Below are 19932 nucleotides of genomic sequence, written 5' to 3' on the forward strand. Positions count from 1 at the left end.
TTTTCGTTTTGGACACAATTTTTTTCACTCAATGGAACAAATTGATATGTTTTTTCGATTTGACTTTTTAACTGGAATTTTATAAATAATGGAACAATTATCGACAATTATTATTCTATCATATAATCACCAAAAATTTCCAAAATTCATAGTATGTAGGTATATTCAAATTTATTCTCGCTTAATAGCTATTTTTTCTACAAGAACGTAGTTTTACTGTCTCAAAATAATTTTAAAAATAACAATTATGTAGTTTTGTTTAATTTTGACGAAAAAATGGGATCAGGAATAAAAAATCGAAACTAGCGCTGATAGACTTAATATTAAGGGCTCAAACTCTCACGATATTTTTTTTCGTCATTCTCAATGATTTTTTCGATATATCTTTAAAAAAAAAAAATAGGGATTTTTTTTGGCCCAGTCTAATGTTCAAGAATCGAAAGAACTAATGATGGGAATTTTTTTTGAATTGATTATGAGGGAAAATGAACAACATTTATTCAATGACAACGAAACTTTAGGTAGTTTTTCTGGTGTTACTGTTAAAGATTCCTTCTCAAATTGAACTTTCGTTTTTAAAAAAAAAATGATTTTTGTTATTAATTTTAAGCAAATTATTGTTATATGTCAAATATTAATGTTAATCAACTTTGTACTTTCATTTACTATTCTACCCTTGCAGAAAAGAAGGGTACAAAATAGGGTCAAAATGCAGGCAATAATATTTAGGTCCGCTTATTTCGCCCTAGAGTGCCATAGCACTCATCAAGCTATATCGCCTAAATGAAAAAAAATATAGTTATTAAAATTTATGGTTGAACTACCAAAAGCTCGTCATTTGTCAGAAATTATGTTGCTTGAAACTGAGACCCAAGTGAAGAAATACAAAACTCTTCACTGAATTCATTATCTACCTGTAAATAAGGTTTTATTGATTTGATGTTCCATGATCTGTTAATTTTATTAATTTATTTTCATTTACTCCAGCTTCTGCTAAATGGCTACAGTAGCCTCTTGATAAAAGTGATTTGTCTATTTAAATTTGTTGGTGGCAAGACCTGCTTTTTTGCAGAAATCATCGTTCTCTTCGAAATTTTATTCCTACCAACTGGGATATCTTTGTACCCTGAATTTGATGTCGATTTGTCTTTATATTGACACATTGACTTGACGATATTCAATATGAAGTAAATAAAAACCTACCAAACAAGGCAAATGTCTTCTAGCAATGTTCCTTATTAACAATTACTGCAATTGTATTCAATTCTGTTGGTACTTGTTCCATCATATTTGTTTCCCTTAAACAATCAATTAGACAGTTGGTTGCCTCACTTCCTTGTAGGGTCAGCTCATGAAAAATTTCCCTTCGAAGATTGTCTGATGTATTTAGGTAAATCAAAGAGGTGAAAATTTTTTACTCTTTTTAGGTGCAATCTGATGAACTTTTCTTTTCGTTTTTCCGAAAACCATTTGCAACATTAACACTGAAGTGGTTGATTCTAAGACGTCTCTTACCAAACAAAACCCTTTAAATTTATTTTCTGGACCTACCCAGTAAGGAACAATGGCACTAGTTCTTTTATTTTACATTAGATGCCATGTTTGACGTGAATTGGAATTGATAGTGATGGAGCTCTTGGATATATCCATTATTGAACATATTTTGGATCGATTTCTGCTTCGACGCGGTCAAGAATAAGAAATTGGCTGTAAAATATTCAGGGAGTACTTAAGATTTTTAAATTTTTAAGTCAGTGTTATTTTTATTGAGTTTGGGGGTCATTAGATATCTGGATTGTTCGGAAAATAGGTCAGAACCAAAATAAACATAAAACCAAATCAGAAAATGTGTATATTAATATTTTAACTGGAACACAGGTACTTGATAAAGTGGATTTACAACATTTTGATATAAAAATAAATTCCTTAGCTTCTCTCTTCATACTTTTACTGAAACTGATTTTTGTTAGGCTTAATCTTTAAAGAACACTCTCGTTAAGAACATTTCGAGGAACCGTTGACAACCGTCGACGACTCCACGGAAGACTCCTCCACGATGATACTATACTTCGGCATGGGCAGCCTATAATCATCAACAATTTCAACATATTCACTGTCATCCACCCTCTTCGTACAATTCTCAAAGTACAAGTCGTTCTCGCTCCCCTTTTCATTGACATCTTCAACAAAGTTCAAAGACGACGGGAAGCTGGATTCCATACTCTTCCTGGAAATCTCCAAAATCCTCGCTTTCATCTTCTTGTTCAAGGTCTTCTTATCGGTATCGTCCATCCTGTCCCCGTTCAGGACGAACACGTTGACCTGGAGGCTCTTCCTGATCCGCTTCTTCCTCTGGAAGGTTTTGATGAGAGCCTTGACGAAGGCGGGACAGAATAAGTAGTAGAAGAGGAAGTTGACGGTGACATTAACGGCGCCCAGGAGGGTGCAGACCTGGCGGACGATCTCCAGGGTTGTGGATCTGGCCTTCTCGTGGTTTCCGGAGAAAAGGATGGGGACGGCGTTGGTCCTTGATACCAGGGTGGCGGGTACTTCGGACACCAGGAACAGGACTATTATGGATATCAAGGTGATCGTCAGGTTGGTGTGGTCCTGGAAAATTATCCCCAAATTAATTAAATTTTATGGGAAACAACAGTGACCAATCTCTAGGGCTGATTCTAGTCGTCAAAACTAACAAAAAAAAGAGGTAACAGTAACGGTTTTTCATATTTTTCTCCAAAACGACGAGGAAGCGCTCTCAAGGCCTTCAAAGATTGGACTTGAGATACAGTTTTTTATCGGGAGAGGAAGAATTCAATGGCGAAAACGTATATTGAAGAGTCTATTAAAAAATTTAATATAATAGAGTCTTGGAAAGTGGTTCAAATTTGATTGTTACGTCAACATCGATACTTGATGATGAAAAAATAACTTGCATATATTTGGAGCTTCAGAACAAGATACGATTTAAAGAAAGTTAAAGCTCCTAGAGACCAGGCGGGATCTGTTTTGGTGTAGATGTTTGATATAATATCGCTAATTTTTTTTAATGGCTTTTCTCTTTTTTTCAACACAGTTCAAAAACTATTAATTTTAGAGAAAAATTGAAGAGGAAAAAAAGATTCGTAATTCAATTTTACACAAGACATACCTATTTTCAAATAAAAAAATACAACATAATTATTACAAATATAGCAAAAACAACAAAAAAAAAGTGAAAAAAATTACAATATTTTTGTGATTTTTTTAAAGGTATTTATAGGATCTTCATACTTGGCCAAAAAAATCTCTTTGATATAATAAAACATCACACCAATTTTCATTGAAATCGGTCCGATAGTTTTCGAGTAATAATTCTGCAATCTAGATTTTCAAAAAAAATTGAAATTTTTGCAAATTTAACTGTCTAAATTAAGACTTCTAGATCCTTGAAAAAAATGTTAATTAATTTATATTCAATAAAAATGTATACTATGTATAAGAAGTTTTTTTTGTTCTAGTTAAATAAAATTCATTTTTTGACACTCAAGAAACAGAATTAAAATGTCAGTACTTTCGAAACAAATTATTTGACATGACTGAAAATCTTACGTTGTTCTTCTTTTTCTGTTTGTTTTTATTAGAAAAGTCAGCCCATAAGATTGTCACAATGTGTATAATATTTACAAAGCTATGACACTTATAAAATGTAATAAAGAAGTATTAGTACAACCACACATAATTACTTTTATAGGAGGGCACATTTTAAATGAAAACATGACAAAAAAGTACACAAAGCTTACACACTTTGACAGATAATTAACAGTTGTCAAAAATGCTCAAGACATAATTAATTGTCAAAAATACTGTAAAGCTCTGCCATAAACAATAGAAATTACATGGGTGTTTTGATTTGAGGAATTACAGTTCTACAAACCTTTCTTTTTCCGTTGCATTTTACTGTTATTTTCCTGGCCTTTTTAAGAGACATAATCAGGAATCCATTTCCAAAGATTAACACTATGCCGGGCATTATCGAGAAAAACGTGAGCATGAACCAGTTGAACGCGGTATAGAACCTTAAGAAAAGAATATTATAACGAGCGTTCAAATAAAAACGTGGTCAAGTTGGTTCTGAAAATTTGGACGTAGGGCGTAGCGTATAGCAAATGAACTTAAACGTCATCTGTCAAAGCGCTATATCGCCGCTATCAATTTGAATATTTTCGTTTTAAAAAACGTTTAAAATGGTGTTTTCTCAAGAACAAAAAGTATTTATCATAGAGTCCTACTTTAGAAATGGACGCAAGATTGATGGAATATGGAAGTATTCTATTGAGGAATGTTTCATAGAATTTCAAAATCAGTTTCCCGGCGTTGTTGAGTACAAAATTTTTCAAAGTGCAGTTCAGCGTTGTGTTAATGTTTTTCGTGAAACGGGCAGTGTAACAAGAAAAGAAGGAAGCGGCCGACCTAAAAAGCGGACTGAAGAATTAAAAGAAAATGTCCAACAAATAATGAAAAATGCGCCAAGAACTTCTGTACGTGTTTTATCACGAATGGTGGGAGTATCAGTCGGTACCTGTCACACAGTGTTAAAAAAAGATTTGCGTTTGTTCTCCTATCGTTTAACTTGTCAGAAAGAACTTCATGAAGTTGATTTTCCGCGACGGGCTGTATTTTGTGAATGGTTTTAAACAACTACGGTGAACTTCATAATATCACCTTTTTTCTGATGAAACCTGGTTTCATTTAAGTGGTTACGTAAATTCACAGAATATGAGAATGTGGTCTTCTGAAAAACCAGATAACTTTTTTGTCGAGGGCCCTCTACACGCTCAAAAAATTGGAGTTTGGTGTGCTCTCAATCGAAGGAGGATTTATGGACCTATTTTTTTTAATGGTACTCTTACTGCGCAAAGGTATAGAGAAGAAATTATCGCTCCTTTTGTTAACCAGCTGGAAGATACCGAAATTACAAACTTTTACTTTCAACAAGATGGCGCAAGGCCATATACGGCTGGCGAGACGATGAATATGTTGAGGGAAATTTTCCAAAATCGACTAATAAGTCTCAATGCTGAACATGAATTTCCACCGAGGTCATGTGATATTACGCCGTGTGATTTCTTTTTGTGGCCTTACTTTAAAAACACTATTTTTGAACTGCCTATTCCTGATTTAAACCATCTGCAGGCTCGACTTATAGACAAGATTCGTGAAATTAACAATACCCCGAGCATCTTAGAAAATGTCTTTAATTCTTTGAGGAACAGGTGTGAAAAGTGCTTGGAACAAGGAGGGGGACACTTTCAACAGCTGCTTTAATTTATTGTTATAACAAGGAGGGGGACACTTTCCGCAGCTCCTTTAATTGTTTGTTATTGTTATCACGATTATTCTTTAAAATAAAGTTATATAGTCATTAACGTTATTGAAACTGACAGCTGCTATACAGCTCGTTGAGAAATGAGGTTAAGTTGGTCGCTATAAGCTATTCCCTACGTCCAATGTGTCAGAGCCAACTTCGACCACGTTTTTGTTTGAACGCTCGTTACTTATAAATACAGTTTTATTTAATAACAAAAGCAATTGTATGTAATTTTTCTCGTTATTCGCTTCTATAAACGTAACGTCTTCAAAATTTATTTATATGTTAAGAGTATGAAAGAAATAAATATAAAAAAGTTGCGCCCCCGGGTGGGCTCGAACCACCAACCTTTCGGTTAACAGCCGAACGCGCTAGCCAATTGCGCCACGGAGGCGATGGCTTACGATTTCCTTAAACAGTATCACTTTATACCATTCGAATTCTACCATATCTTAATCCTACTTACACAGAATCAAAAAAATACGTCGTTACCAACACACCCTCATCGCTCCAAGTAAATATAAAACAGTAAGGGAGATTCAGTAATATAGACAAGAGCACCGCCGCTGCCATAATTTTCCTGGCTACAATCCGATTGCAAAATTTCGGTTTGGTGCACTGTACGGGGTTCCACAGGTACAGCACACGATCTGAAACGAAAAATATCAATCCTGGAGGCAACAAGTGACGATGTCGTGTGCAACAAACGAAGAAAAACCGGACTGACATCGTGTAATCTACCTCTTTTACCTATTGTGACTGCCACGGTGGCTATGACGCTCAGTGTGTTGATGGCACCCCCAAGGGGTAACCCCACGAGTGCGTCGTAGGTGGCCCATCCTCGGTAGTACAAAACCCCTCTGCTCAGGCCCCCGAAAAATAACATGAAGGACATCAGGAGGTCAGAGGCCGCCAAAACTGGAAATAAATTCAGTTTTTTTATTAATTCGATATTTAAAAGGTTTCTATTTCGAAAAATGTTGGCACTTTCGAGGTATTTAGAGTAATTCTCGATATTTAGATGTAATTAAAGGTTTTTCGAAGGGTTTATAGTAACATATCAGTTTCCACAATCATAAAAATGGGGGGGAAGATTGTTTACAGGCTGGTTAATTGTATAATTTTTACGTAAATTCACGTTTTTCGCTTATAACTTTTTTCCGTTCATTTCCACGACAAAACAGTAATGTACTTTTTTTTCGTCTTTAAAGGACCTCCAAAACAAGGCCTCGAGCATCAAAATATTGATTAGATCAAAAGTTATAAACAGAAGAAGTTTATTTATGACTTTTGAATTAAACATTTATAAACTACGTTATTATTACCAGAACGTTTTGGCATTACATCCTCTCATTCCTGATCACTGTCTAATAACTCACACAAAATCTGGAATCGGTAAGTTGAATAGTTTACAAGTTATGGCCTTATTATTATTAGTCTGGCCGATCCAAAGCATCTTCCACAATCACTTTGACAGTCTGTAACTCCATTGTTTTTCAACGAATCTTGACGATTTTTTTTTTAACTTAAAGTTCTTTTCATAAGCTTTCCGAATATGTAATCATATATAACTATATCACGCGCGTGTCATATATTTCATTTTGCAACTAAGGCTAAAAAATAAAAAAAATTTCCAGGATGTAAATTTCAAATTAAAAAAAAATGATAGATTTCAATGTATTATTATGAAATCTACCATAAAAAAAATCAGTGCGATTTTGCGAAAAAAGGATCCGATAATGTCATTTTTCTCGTCTGGGTAAGTCGCTGACTGAGTGATCTTTTTTTTAGAATCAAACGAAAGAGTGTTTAGGTTTTGATATTTTGCATAGCATAGTCACTGATTGCGTAAGGTTTTTATTTATTTTTTTTACGGCCCTTCATAGAGCTTGCAGTCCTGGGCCCACCCCAAGCAAAAATTCTAGCTACGCCCATGTAGATATCGTTTGCATTCCTAGATTTCTGCTATCGAAGAACATTGACTTCATTAAATGTATTTTATGCGTAATTAACCATTATCCCTACAACAACTTTTGACATCAAATACATATTAGAGTAGATACTTCAACAATTCAACGTCATAATAACCTCAAAAATATTTATAACAAATTTTTATCATTAATCAAATCATATCACACTAAAAGCACAAAAATTTATTGCAACATGGTTTTCCCTCCCTCCTATCTGCTTTATCAATACCATTATACAACAAAGATAACGCCTGAACAATTTTATTACATTTCTACTACTACGTAATGACGGATTTCTACAACAGGCAACACATTTTTACCCTGTTTGTATTAGGAAGTTATCGCGAGAGCAAAATTTATCTCTCTCAGATAAATCAACTTGTACGAGACCAACGTGAAAGCGATATATCGTCGAGTTTTACTAGTTCATTATCGGCGATCTGTTTCTAATTATTTAGCGATAAGGTGTTTTATGAAGTGCATAATATTGAAACACCTCTACTAGCAGGCAATAAAAAAATAGTAGGTCGTACACTTTGATTGTACCATAAAATATTATCGACAGATTTGTATCAGCACGTAATTCTGTGTAAACGTCGTAAATTTAAAGTATGCGAACCGTAAAAGCTGGAAATTTACTTCCGAAATGTGAAAGGTATTCGGAAAACACACATACGACTTTTTTTACAGTTTTATATTATATTCATGATAGAACAAATTTTGTATTGAGGACAAATTAAGGCTTAATATACGAGGTCTTTTCAAAAAATAGTTGTTCATTCCTATAGTATCTATGTACACAAGGGTTAGATTCGGTCTGTACAATTTCAACTATGACAATTTGTTGCGGGTTGCAAATATGTGACGTCACACAAAAAGTCTATTGGAATGAAACATATTTAAAGTTGGCGGGATTTTTAAGGATTAAGGAAAATAAGGGATATTTATTTAACACGGTCCGTAAAGAGACGGTCGCCGCATAAGTCAATTAGCCAATAAAAAACAAATACGTCACCAAATTCCTCAGTTTATCTTCGTTCAACCGTCATCTCTTCCTGACTCATTGCATATCCCATAAGAAAATAAGAGGGAAATTTAAAATTGTCACTTCTTGTACCACGCTCCTTTTAACATAAAATAATAAATTTAATCAGTTATGATTATGGTTAATTAACAGATATTTTGAGTCTAAGATGTTACCTTTATATACAAACTGAACCTCTACATTGGAATTTGGAAATAAAAGGATGAAATGTGAAATTGTCTTGAATACACACCACGACCGGTCACCAATTTTGACGTTTGTGTTAATTTTATTACATATATCTATTAATATCCATAAACTCTAATAAAATAAAGAGGGGAAGTGAATATATAAACAATTTAGATCTATCTTAATATTCTCTTGGCTCCAAAATAAAAACTGTGTACAATTTATATGATCTTATTGTATCTGCTTTTGTCTTTAGTTAAATTTCAAATAACTTACCAAAGTACTTTATAATAGACTGCAACATAATTATTTTTGTACGTACCAATTAGTTATCATATTTATCATTTTACAGTTGATGTTCCGAATTAAAAAATTCCTAAAGTTTTACAAGTAAACCATACCTACAGTAGTTTTTAGTCTTGAAAGATTTTTTTTCGGTGTTCGGAGTTAAAAGGAAAGGAAGAAGAAAAGTTATTCACACAGATCTTTTGACATAACATTTAATTTTAAGAAAAATTGTCAAGTTTACAAAAATATTAAAATCACATTTCGATAGATACTTAAAATTTCCAATTGCTTTTCTAACCAATCACATCAATTTGTTATACTCGTACAACAATAACAATAAATTTAGTCCTTTCGAAGTGAATACAACCAATTAAACTAGAAATTTAACATATAACCTGTTTTCTTTTAAGTCTTTTTCTTGATGATAAACTTAATAGCTCTGCTTGAAGATTGCATTCAAAGTTTGAGTCTTCAAAATGTGTACCTACTACAAATATGTCCAGTTACATGATTAAACAAATCGCGTCTTTTGCACCGTTCCACCCACATCTTCCTAAGCCTTTGATCCTTAGGAAACACATTACATAAAGTTTTTTAAATTGTCTTGTTTAGCACTATAAAAATTATTATTGCAAATTACAACACTACACCTCACTCCTGGCATTTTTACGTGGTAAATTAATAGTTTATATTAAACACAACACCATCAACTTTTTAAAAACTATTATCAATAACTAACTAATTACTGCAAAATACCCAAAAACTATGAAAGATTTACTTAAATACTTGAAAAAATGCAAAATTTCTAGTTAAGTCGCATGTAAGCAAACATGAATTCTAAAGGTTAGACATCTTGTGACGTAGTATGATATAAGCCACGCCCATAATTTCTGTCTATTACTCGACCGTCTTTTTTACGGACCGTGGATATTTAATACCTGCGTGTGGGCAGTTTGTGGACTAGGGTGGAAACACTGTCATGGAGGTTATACGTAACGCATTGTTGCCAACCGCATATCAGTAAATATCTCTAATAACGCCTAATTCAGAATGTTCGGGTGTTTTCTGAACAGACCCCGTATTATCTACCGGTTTTAAAGACAGTTTAATTATTGTCGAAAAAAATAAATATACTAGTGTTACTTTTTCTCCTTTGCACTTCCTGTATATTTCGCAACATCGCAACATTTTCCAAAATTACGTCATACTATTTTGCTGATAAAATAATACTTGGCAGCATGTCATTAAATATGCTTAATTAACTCAAATTATATGCAGTTTTATAATTTCATACAGTTAAAACTAGTTTATATTTGTCAACAAGCGCAAGGCAATCCATCATCCTTAAACTAAAAAAGCATCGCAGAAGGCGAACGGAGCGGTAACGTGACGGAAACATTTAGAAATAACTTCCGCAGCCTGCTCCGATTTTCCATCAGCAAAGGATATTAAAGTTGGCGTCTGTCTTTTCTTTTACAGACCCGGCTGGCTATTATAGATATACTTTATAGTTCTTCTAGTTATTACATATAAAAGGTATTTTCCATCCGTGCAAAAAGCTGTTTTTAACGCACATCTGTCAAAAATGCAACAATACAACACCTAACGGAACAAACAGAGCAATTTTTACAATGTTTCTGTCATGTTTACATTATTTATTATAAATTTAACTTACCAGCTAAATAAGTGTATACGGAACCCATTAGTTCCCGTCGCTTCAGTACCATGAGGGACAGGGTGTTGCCAAATATCCCAAACAAACATATTGTGGGCGTTATTATGGAATATAAAATAGTCCCTACGACATAAATAAAATAACTGTAAAATTTAAATAAAAAAGTGCAGTATCTCTGTTTGAAGCCCAAAATTTAGAGAAAGGTTAATTCCTCTCCGCATACTAACAAGCTAGTGCCCCCAAATATTGAAATGTTTATCAAAAATACGATTTTTTTTTCAGTAAATTTACTACAAAAAATATTTGTTGGAATTTTATCCGTCGCCCCCACTGATAATCATTATCTCTCACGTAACGACCGAAAAATTATGCACGCAATGTACCTTTGGTTGTCGGCTGGTCGTTCCATACGTCACTGTCACCTTTGTAGTACAAATAGTCCAAGTTAAAGAGGATTGAACTTCCCATTGCTGAGGATAAATGCTCGTAAATATTAGTCGACATACACCACTGCAACAAAAGTCAAGTGCTGGCTCAAGCTCGACGCTGTATCGAAAAATCAATGGGTTAAAAGTATTTATTTTGTGCCTAATGAAGTTGTTCCCGAGATTTAGATTAGTGTGTTTACCTACTCGTCCATATAATTACGTTTCCATGTTAATTGTTGGAGTTGTGCACTCGAAAAATGGCAATTCTGTGCGTCAGCTGCGCCTAAAATTGTCTTTGTGGCCGTTCACTTTATTATTTTTAAGTTATTTAATTTTCTTAAAAAAAATGAATAAAAAATATCTAAACAGTCCGATATCGATAGACGATCGTCGATTCTTGCCACACTTCTTCTTTATGCGCAGTGTCAATTGTAATTTTTATATTAAGCATATTTAATATTTATATTAAGCATTTAAGTTCAGTGGCCTGACCACTATAGTGTGTTTTATATTTTTCTCAGCGCATAAATATCAGCAAACATGTAAAACCAAAAACTCAAAATTTAAAATATTAGAAACTTGTAAATATAATCACTTCTGAGATCAAACTCAACTCTAGCTTTAGTAATAATTTTTTAGTATTTCATTTATTTCACTCAGTGATTAAAAAAATATCTTTCACAAAGACATTTTCAAATTAATTAAATTGACCTCCCAGTTTCTAGATCCACGAACCACCACTGTATAATATAATTCTAGCACCGACATCGCCAAATTAATTTACATCCAGTTCCAGCCCAGTTTGCAGGTACATATTCATAAATTTTAGAAGTATGTACGTGCTTTATCTCTATCAAATCAAGCATTGAATTGCAAATTATTGAAAAACCCTTTAAAAATCCTTATAAAAATATTGTGCAGACTGTTTATCGCATGTATCCTAATCTTTGAACCACTTAAACCGTAGTTGAACAAATAACATTCTAAAATATGCAGAATCAACTTTATTGAATCCTTTGTCTCGACCGGTTAGGCAAAATACACACGCCCCTGCACAAAAATAGTATCTGTTGACATTAGCACGGTATATCAATAAGTAGAATATTAATAGCTATTAGTTTTGTCGTTTCGGTCCAGCCTACTTTCGGACAAATGTCGATTCGGTTAAACGTTACCAATACGTGGCTTTCCGTCTCATTTGTCAACCTGGCAATGTGATTCCCTCACCTCGCCTAAATTTCTAACTTCACAGAACTGGAATTGCCACTCCAGTTCTCTACAGAGACATGGCAAACATTGTCAACATAATCGTAGCCCAAGCTACAGAAAATCTAACAGAAAATGCTGCGAATTCAACCAAGAAACCTCCGAGCACCCCAGAGGGAATGGCAGTTGCATATGGGAGCCTTGTTATAATGGCTTTACTACCAATCTTCTTTGGGTCCTACAGATCTGTTGTATACCATAAGGAAAAGGTAATGCCAGCTGTCAGTTTAAGTAAGATTTTTATAACAGTTTCTGTTTTAGAAACCTGAGAGGATGACAAAGAAAGATGCTGCTATTTTTCCAGTGATGGCTTCCTGCGCCCTTTTCGCCCTTTACATAATATTCAAGCTGTTCTCCAAAGAATATATCAATCTGCTATTGACAGGTTATTTCTTCTTTTTAGGGGTTCTTGCCCTTACTCATCTCCTAAGGTACGTGTCGGAGAAGGAATAAAATCTAATCATAACTAAACGTGTGTTGTTTTTCAGCCCCATTGTGAGTAAGCTAGTTCCAGCCGCAATTCCAAACATTCCATTCCACATTACCTTCAAGCAAGGAGAAGGGGATTCCGCACAGTACCTAATCGATTATAGGTTTTCCACCTACGACGTTGTCGCTCTGGCCGCATGTTCCTTAGTCGGAGCCTGGTATCTCGTTCAGAAGCACTGGGTGGCCAATAACTTGTTTGGGCTGGCGTTCGCTGTTAATGCCGTCGAGCTGTTGCATCTCAACAACGTGGTGACCGGTTGCATCCTGTTGAGCGGGTTGTTCTTCTACGACATATTCTGGGTTTTCGGCACGGATGTGATGGTCACTGTGGCCAAGAGTTTCGAGGCCCCCATTAAACGTAAGTCCCACATTTTCTTTATTCTGTTAGTAGGTTTTTCAGTTTTAATTAAATTAGTTTTTTTTTATGTTAAAACTTCATTATCAATTTTTTTGGGTAGTGTCAGTTTCGGAGTATGTAAAATCAAAATTGAGGAATAATAAACTTTTTTTATCGTTTTGTGTTAAACAAAATTATTTTTTTGGTCGTTCAGAAAATTAACCTTCATTTTATCAACTAATGCAAAATTCTGATTGTAGTTTATTTAAATTTTAATTCGTAAAAGAAATTGTATAAATTTTATTTGTAACCTTGAATTTTTTTAGAAATAAGTTTTGGCGTGGTCATATGCAAATAAATAATGTTGATATAATGCAAATTTATTACACTTGAATTAGCTAGTTAAAAAATATGTAGATTAAGAGTACCTTACCAATGAAAAACATCAATATCAGCAGTTTATTGCTTTGGAAGCATAACATGTAAAGTTAATCTTTATTGAAAACAATTTAATGTTCTGTGAGTCATAAAAATATCCTGCTGTATAACATGTAAACTCTTTCAAATAAGAAAATAAAAACTACCCAGGTGAAACGTAAAACAGTATATTGTGAGAAAATAATAATGCATAGACAAGGAGAGTACTTGAGACTCGAGAAGGAATATGACTGACTAACTAACACTAACTTCTACATCGTAAATGTAAACTATATAATTTTAAATAAACTGATGCCTCAGCATTCAATCCATCAATGCAGCTCCATTGGTCCCTATACGGGGTGTCCCCAACTGCTATCGCTTACAAACAATTACATTCATAATTGCTAATTTTGAATTTTTATTAACAGTAAAATCACAAGAGCTTTTTTTATCAGATAAATTTCTCTTTGTAAGGAACTAATTTTGCCAATCAGTAATTTTACGAGAAAAACTGACATGAAAAAATCGGAAGACCAAAGGTTGCACGATTTTGTCAATTTGACAAAACTCCATAAATTGTCTCCATATCGACAATTTAGTGTTTGTTGTGGATTGTGGAATTGATTTTTCTATGTTTTTTCTAATTTGTTCAGTTGAAATTTTTCCAAAAACGACTCATATTTTATACTTGCACTTTCAACAATACTTAATAATTGTAACGACAGGAAACATTTTAAACTGACGTGCGCCTACTAAGTACAGTTTAGTTTATAGGAACAGGAGTTTTTTTTGGTGATAAAAAGCTACGGAACTTTTTTGTCGCTGTCAAAATGACATTTATCTTTGTAAAATGCTGATGAAGCATTAGAATATTTCAAAATTGCGGCCACTTAATCAACCAATAAAAAGACGGCAATTTCTCTATGCCCTAAACAACGTTGCCAATTTGTCAGTTTGTGGCAGGTATCAGGATTTTCTGTAGACTAGTTGAATTAAGTGGAGCTATGTATATTTTTATGGGTGGGGCCCTTAAAAGGTCATCATTTGACAACTGTTGGCTTTCCATTGCCATGAATGTCAGGCCTGCTATGATTTTTTATATGGGTGCATTTTTCAGAAAACATGTAATCGAAATAAATTGAAAAAAAATGCAACGTAGGATTTTGTTTTGCGACTAAGATGCCATGAAATCAAAAACAATTCGTTGTTGTAACAAGACAATATATTTAATTTGTTCGGTGGAAAGTTTTGTACAGTAAAACATTTACAATAAGAATTACGAATACAAATCTATTTATGACAAATATTGCTCATTAATAACCAATAGGTATTTTTACTTCAAATTAGATTCATAACTATTTTTTGAGGGAATCCAAAATGGTCTTTTGGAATTCAATTTTTTGGTAATTATTTACTATAGTGGCACCCTCACCAATTTTCATAAAATTTTGTCTACCCCCCCTATTTTCGATGGTGCTGAACACGAATCTGAAGTTTTTTTGTGCGGTCGAACCTAGTTTTTGAGAAAAATTTTTTTCAAAATTCTAACCTGAATATTTCAGATAACACTACGTAGAACTCTGTATATTTTATGTAGCTTTCAGAACATCTGTAATAAACAATGAACATGGTTAAGAAACACATTTTCCCAAATTTGAACTAAAAAAAATATGTATTTAATAAATAAAATTATAGTAACTTTATGTGGGATGAATGAGAGTGGGGGAACTCAATGTTGTCACCACGAATTACAAATGGCGGATTCAAACTACAAAATTTTTATTTATTAAATACATATCTTTTTACTTGAAATTTACGAAAATGTGTTTCGTGAATAGTGTTAATTGTTCATAACAGATGTTCTGAAAGCTATATAAAATATACAGAGTTCTACGTAGTGTTATCTGAATTATCCAGGTTAGAATTTTGAAAAATTTTTTTCTCGAAAACTGGGTTCGACCTCACAAAAAAACTGCAAATTCGTGTTCAGCACCATGGAAAATAGGGGGGTAGACAAAATTTTGTGAAAATTGGAAAGGGTGCCACTATAGTAAATAATTACCAATTTTTTATTTCATGGTATCCTAGACAAAGTTATAATTTGCTTTTTTTTAACCTGACACGAAAAAAAATATATTTTTTCTTCAAATTTGATGCTGTATCAAAGGGGGTGTTAACATACAGAAAGTCAGACATAGGATACAAAATACACCACTTGTGTAAACACATGTTTGAAATACTGAAATTTTAGATACATTAAACCCAGCAATATGACAGTTGAAAGAGAGGTTATGTGGACAAGCTAATTGAAAGGAGTAAAATAGGCAACGCTGTTGCAACTTCTGATGTCTTTTGTTTCATTAGTAGGTGCAATCAAGGCCAGTGACGTCATAACGCTTAAAATTTTTAAATCGCGAATTTTCAAATATAAAAATTTAGCGTTGCCTTTTTTGATTTTATTTTTACAGCTTCTATTAGGTATATTTTTTAATTTAAAATATTAAGTAAACTACTTCAACATTAATTGCATATTATTTGTACAATTTTGCTTGGATCCGTAATTTTTTAGGAAATAATACTTCAGAAGGATTAACCCAGAAACAGAGACTTGTGCGGGAGAGGGAGCTGGATATTATTACTCACCAGATCGCATTTATCTTTTTTTAGCGTAAATTTTTGTTGCAGTTGTATTCCCCCAGGACCTGCTGCAAAACGGACTGTCGGCCAACAACTTTGCCATGTTAGGGTTGGGAGACATCGTTATACCGGGTATTTTCATCGCTCTTCTGCTGAGATTCGACCACAGTCTCAAACGCAAGACAAAGACGTACTTCCACGCATCGGTGATCGCTTACTTCTTAGGACTGATGGCCACGATTTTCGTCATGCACGTTTTCAAACACGCACAACCCGCCCTGTTGTATCTGGTACCTGCATGTATCGGAACTCCCTTGGGGCTGGCTCTTTTGAAAGGAGATTTGACCGCAATGTTCAAGTGAGTTGTTAGTGTTTATCGGCGGCTTTGAACGGGTAAATATTAAATTTTTTTGTAGGTACGACGATTCGCCGGAGGAGGAGAAATCCGAGGAAAAGAAGAAAGGGGAGAAACAAACGAAACAAGAAACCAAGAAGGTTAAGTAGAACGGAAGGCTTTAGTTGTTAATTTTATCAAATTCTTCCAGTTACATAGTACTTTAATTATGCACAAAGACTGCATAGGTGCGCAATTACAAATGAAACATACCTACCTAAACTTTTTTTATATTCCATTACAATTCCCAAGATTCGTTTGGCTATTGTTAAGATATTTTTTTGCAATTTGATCGTTTTAAAATCAATTATTTATAATTATGTTTTCTATTAAATTTTTTTAAACACCTGTCCTTTTTATTTTAATTGATTCGCTACAGATATATTGTACAGGGTGTTTTCCGAACCGCAAAACTGGGAAAACTTGGAGTTATCAGGAAATTTCATAGATCTGGAAATGTCGTGGAAATATCGGAGAATTTATCGAATTATTCTGGAATTTTTTTATTTGACAAATATTTCTGATTTAATAATCAAAAATAGATACTTTCTCTTCAGTTTTGATGCACAGCTATATTTTAGGGGAGCATCATGGCATTCTAGATACAACACAAAGTTAACGGTTTGTATTTTTTAAACTTTAACAAAAAAATTTTCTAAATCCGAAAGCTTTCTAACGGACTAATTTTTAAGAAATTCAAATATGTGGCCAAATTTTTTTGGCTCCAAAGACAAGGGACCCACGAAAAATTGTCTTAAGGGTATTCCCTGCCAAAAAACGTAGCACCAGTAAAATCCACGTCGTAAAACCCATGTGTACCAAATTTAGTGATACTCGTATAACAGGGTTGTGAGATATAAAAAAACACTACTATTTTACAATTAGAGGCGGATTTCAGGGGGCTGTAACTCCGAAAGAAGGGGGCACTTCACAAAAATAAAAAATACGGATCCCCTAAATTTGTCTTAAGAATCTGTGACCAAATTTTATTGCATTAATTTCGGGACACTCGGTATAATGATTTGATAATATTTGCGCAGGAGATAGAGACAAAAAATTTGATTAATGGAAATATAAAACGTTGCCTGAAAAATTTGTCGAATCTACCTAGAAAGCAAAAAAATACACAGAAAACGTTTGGGTTAAAATCTAGTGTACACCCTGTAGAAAACATGTACACTTTAATATTTTATTAGTATCCTATACGAAAAATTGGGATTTTTCAATATCGAAGTTTGAATTTCCCGCATAGGGCTCGCTATGATGACGTCACTAATCAATAAATGAGTTCGTTCAGAAACACTAAATACATAACCAAGGGCGTGCTCGGATTTTAGCAACCGTTACCTTTGAATTAAACTGAATGACGCCACTTATCCTTTAAACAACTAAATTTTCAAGAAAATAAGCACCTAATAGGCCCTATCAACTGATCGATTCACAGAAAAAAACTAGTAATTACCTATTTTGTATACAGAATAATAAATTACTTCGTGATATACAGTTTATATGACTCTATTACAGTTCCAAAAAGTATTTTTTATCTCGAAATACCTATAAAAGAAGGAATGAAATCTCGTCAGGCTTACTTTTAGATACATTGCAAAATGTAAGTATTACTTACAGCGTTATTATTTTTTTTAAAAGCTAAACTATTTTCTTAAAGATGTGATTAACTTTAAATAAAGAGAATATACAGACTTCTAAGTGAATACCACCGTTTTGCGAAAAACTCGAGGGTTTGTTTATATTTTATCTGCTTTCTTTAAGTACAAACTAATTTCACAAATGGGAAATTCCACAGACTTCCATATTAGAAGTCTGTGGGCAATTCATGCCATTGTTCCATGGCTGGAAATTGGCCTTAATGATTTGGGATCGAGGGGGATTATCCCTCTTTATCCTGCCTCATCTCGTGTAGGCCTGGACAGCCTTCGTAGGTGGGCCCCATCCATCGCCTACCCCGACCGTAAATGCGGCCGGTGTAGGCGCTTTGTGGGACCTCCTTTTGTCCTGGCTGGGCCCTACCGGCTAGGGCCCTTTCTTCTGGCGCTCCAAATCATTGAAGCCAATTTCTAACCATGGAATAATAGCGCTATCAACGTTGAAATCGTTGACTGGTTTTAATCAACGGTTGATATAATCAAACAGGAAACTACTTATGTTCCCTATAGGAATAGTTTAAGATTAAGGTCATAGAGGTCACCGTATACCCTGTTATTTTCTATTTTGTGATTATTCCATTCTCCGGAATAAAAATGATTTATCCACGAAACAAAACACGAAGTACTTTTTTTCTGTATGATCTGTACTGTAGTCTTTATATGATTTTATTCTACTCTCATGTGCTTAATTATTTTTTATATTAAAATAATTTATTTCTCCATAAAAATTAAATTGCAGCTAAGAGGTTGAAAATATTGCACCTAAATCTGAGGTTTCCACAAGCTGGTAAAAAAATCCATTTAGATTTTAAAATATTTGTTGCCACTCATCTTGTAAATTTTTTCAACGAACTTCATAAATTTGTATACGTAAATCATAATAAAATAATACGAAATAATTTTCATTTTTATTTAAATTATAATCGTAAGAAATACTTAAAAAATAATATAAAAATTAATTTTCATTTAAGTTAGCTAGAGTAATATTGGGCATATCATGGATACCGTCCTTATCGATGACCTGCACTTTAAAATTGAGTAAATTAATAGCAAGTCTCTTGTGGACCTCCTGTACACACTTTCTTAAGAGGTTATAACCCTGGTCTCTGCTTAAGCTTTTCAAATAATTGCGGTCCATTATCGACAGGGAGAAATATCCACCATAACCGTGGGCAGCGTAATCAACTTTGGCAGATGATGCTAAGTAATCTAGATAGTACAGTTGAGGCCCATCTTTCTCGTCGTATCCAGCCAACAGCAGATTTACGTGATATGGAGACTAAAAATGTTACACCGTTTCTGAATTGATATCCATCATAGTATTAAATATATAGAAATGATATATGGAATTAAACTTACCCTGGTACGCAGTGTGTCAGCTAAATTTCGACGTGTGAAATTTGCTGCCTCTTGGGGACTCAATTCGTAAGTATTCCTCATTTTGTATAGCTGTATGTTCTTCGCTATGTACTCTGCAAATTGAGTCGTATCTCCAGACTCACCAGACACCGCCATAACAAGTTTGTTGGACAATTTATACAGTTTATTTTCATCTGAAATGTACTGAATAAAGTAAAAGGATGGTGTTAATTTCCAGCAAATTTACCTGTTTTCATCACAATAATGCTCTGGGAACTGGTCATATCAGCAGCAATTATAACGAAATCATTAAATTTAATTCCTATTAGACACTCCATTGCGAATTATTAAATCTATAATGGAAAAGATGCTTTGTAATGAAATATTACTCTGTACAGGTTAAGTTTATAGAAACCTGGATTGTCATAAAATTTCAACTCAT

At 33.7% G+C, this 19932-nt stretch overlaps 3 protein-coding genes and 1 non-coding gene across 4 annotated transcripts; 1 reads left to right on the forward strand and 3 right to left on the reverse strand.

Moving 5' to 3' along the window:
• Positions 1-1864: 1864 nt before the first annotated feature.
• LOC108907939 lies at positions 1865-11022 on the reverse strand. The gene is made up of 6 exons (XM_018711791.2): positions 10880-11022; positions 10497-10619; positions 6101-6268; positions 5817-6000; positions 3917-4058; positions 1865-2610 (listed from the first exon to the last, which is right to left on the reverse strand). The coding sequence occupies exons 1-6, from the start codon at positions 10998-11000 to the stop codon at positions 1996-1998; spliced, it is 1353 nt and encodes a 450-aa protein (XP_018567307.1). The 5' UTR covers positions 11001-11022; the 3' UTR covers positions 1865-1995.
• On the reverse strand, positions 5671-5744 carry Trnan-guu. Its single transcript has one exon. It is a non-coding gene; the product is annotated as a tRNA-Asn (tRNA).
• Positions 11023-12118: 1096 nt separating the features above from the next.
• On the forward strand, positions 12119-16815 carry LOC108907800 (minor histocompatibility antigen H13). Its single transcript, XM_018711603.1, has 5 exons — positions 12119-12399; positions 12452-12621; positions 12679-13037; positions 16122-16431; positions 16490-16815. Exons 1-5 carry the CDS (start codon positions 12211-12213, stop codon positions 16575-16577), a joined length of 1116 nt encoding a protein of 371 aa, XP_018567119.1. The 5' UTR covers positions 12119-12210; the 3' UTR covers positions 16578-16815.
• Positions 16816-19026: 2211 nt separating this feature from the next.
• Positions 19027-19915, reverse strand: LOC108908015 (proteasome subunit beta type-2-like). The gene is made up of 3 exons (XM_018711915.2): positions 19738-19915; positions 19491-19684; positions 19027-19410 (listed from the first exon to the last, which is right to left on the reverse strand). Exons 1-3 carry the CDS (start codon positions 19826-19828, stop codon positions 19087-19089), a joined length of 609 nt encoding a protein of 202 aa, XP_018567431.1. The 5' UTR covers positions 19829-19915; the 3' UTR covers positions 19027-19086.
• Between the last annotated feature and the right edge of the window lie 17 nt (positions 19916-19932).

The sequence above is a fragment of the Anoplophora glabripennis genome, unplaced genomic scaffold (assembly GCF_000390285.2).
Source record: "Anoplophora glabripennis isolate ALB-LARVAE unplaced genomic scaffold, Agla_2.0 scaffold11, whole genome shotgun sequence".
Classification (NCBI taxonomy): domain Eukaryota; kingdom Metazoa; phylum Arthropoda; class Insecta; order Coleoptera; family Cerambycidae; genus Anoplophora; species Anoplophora glabripennis.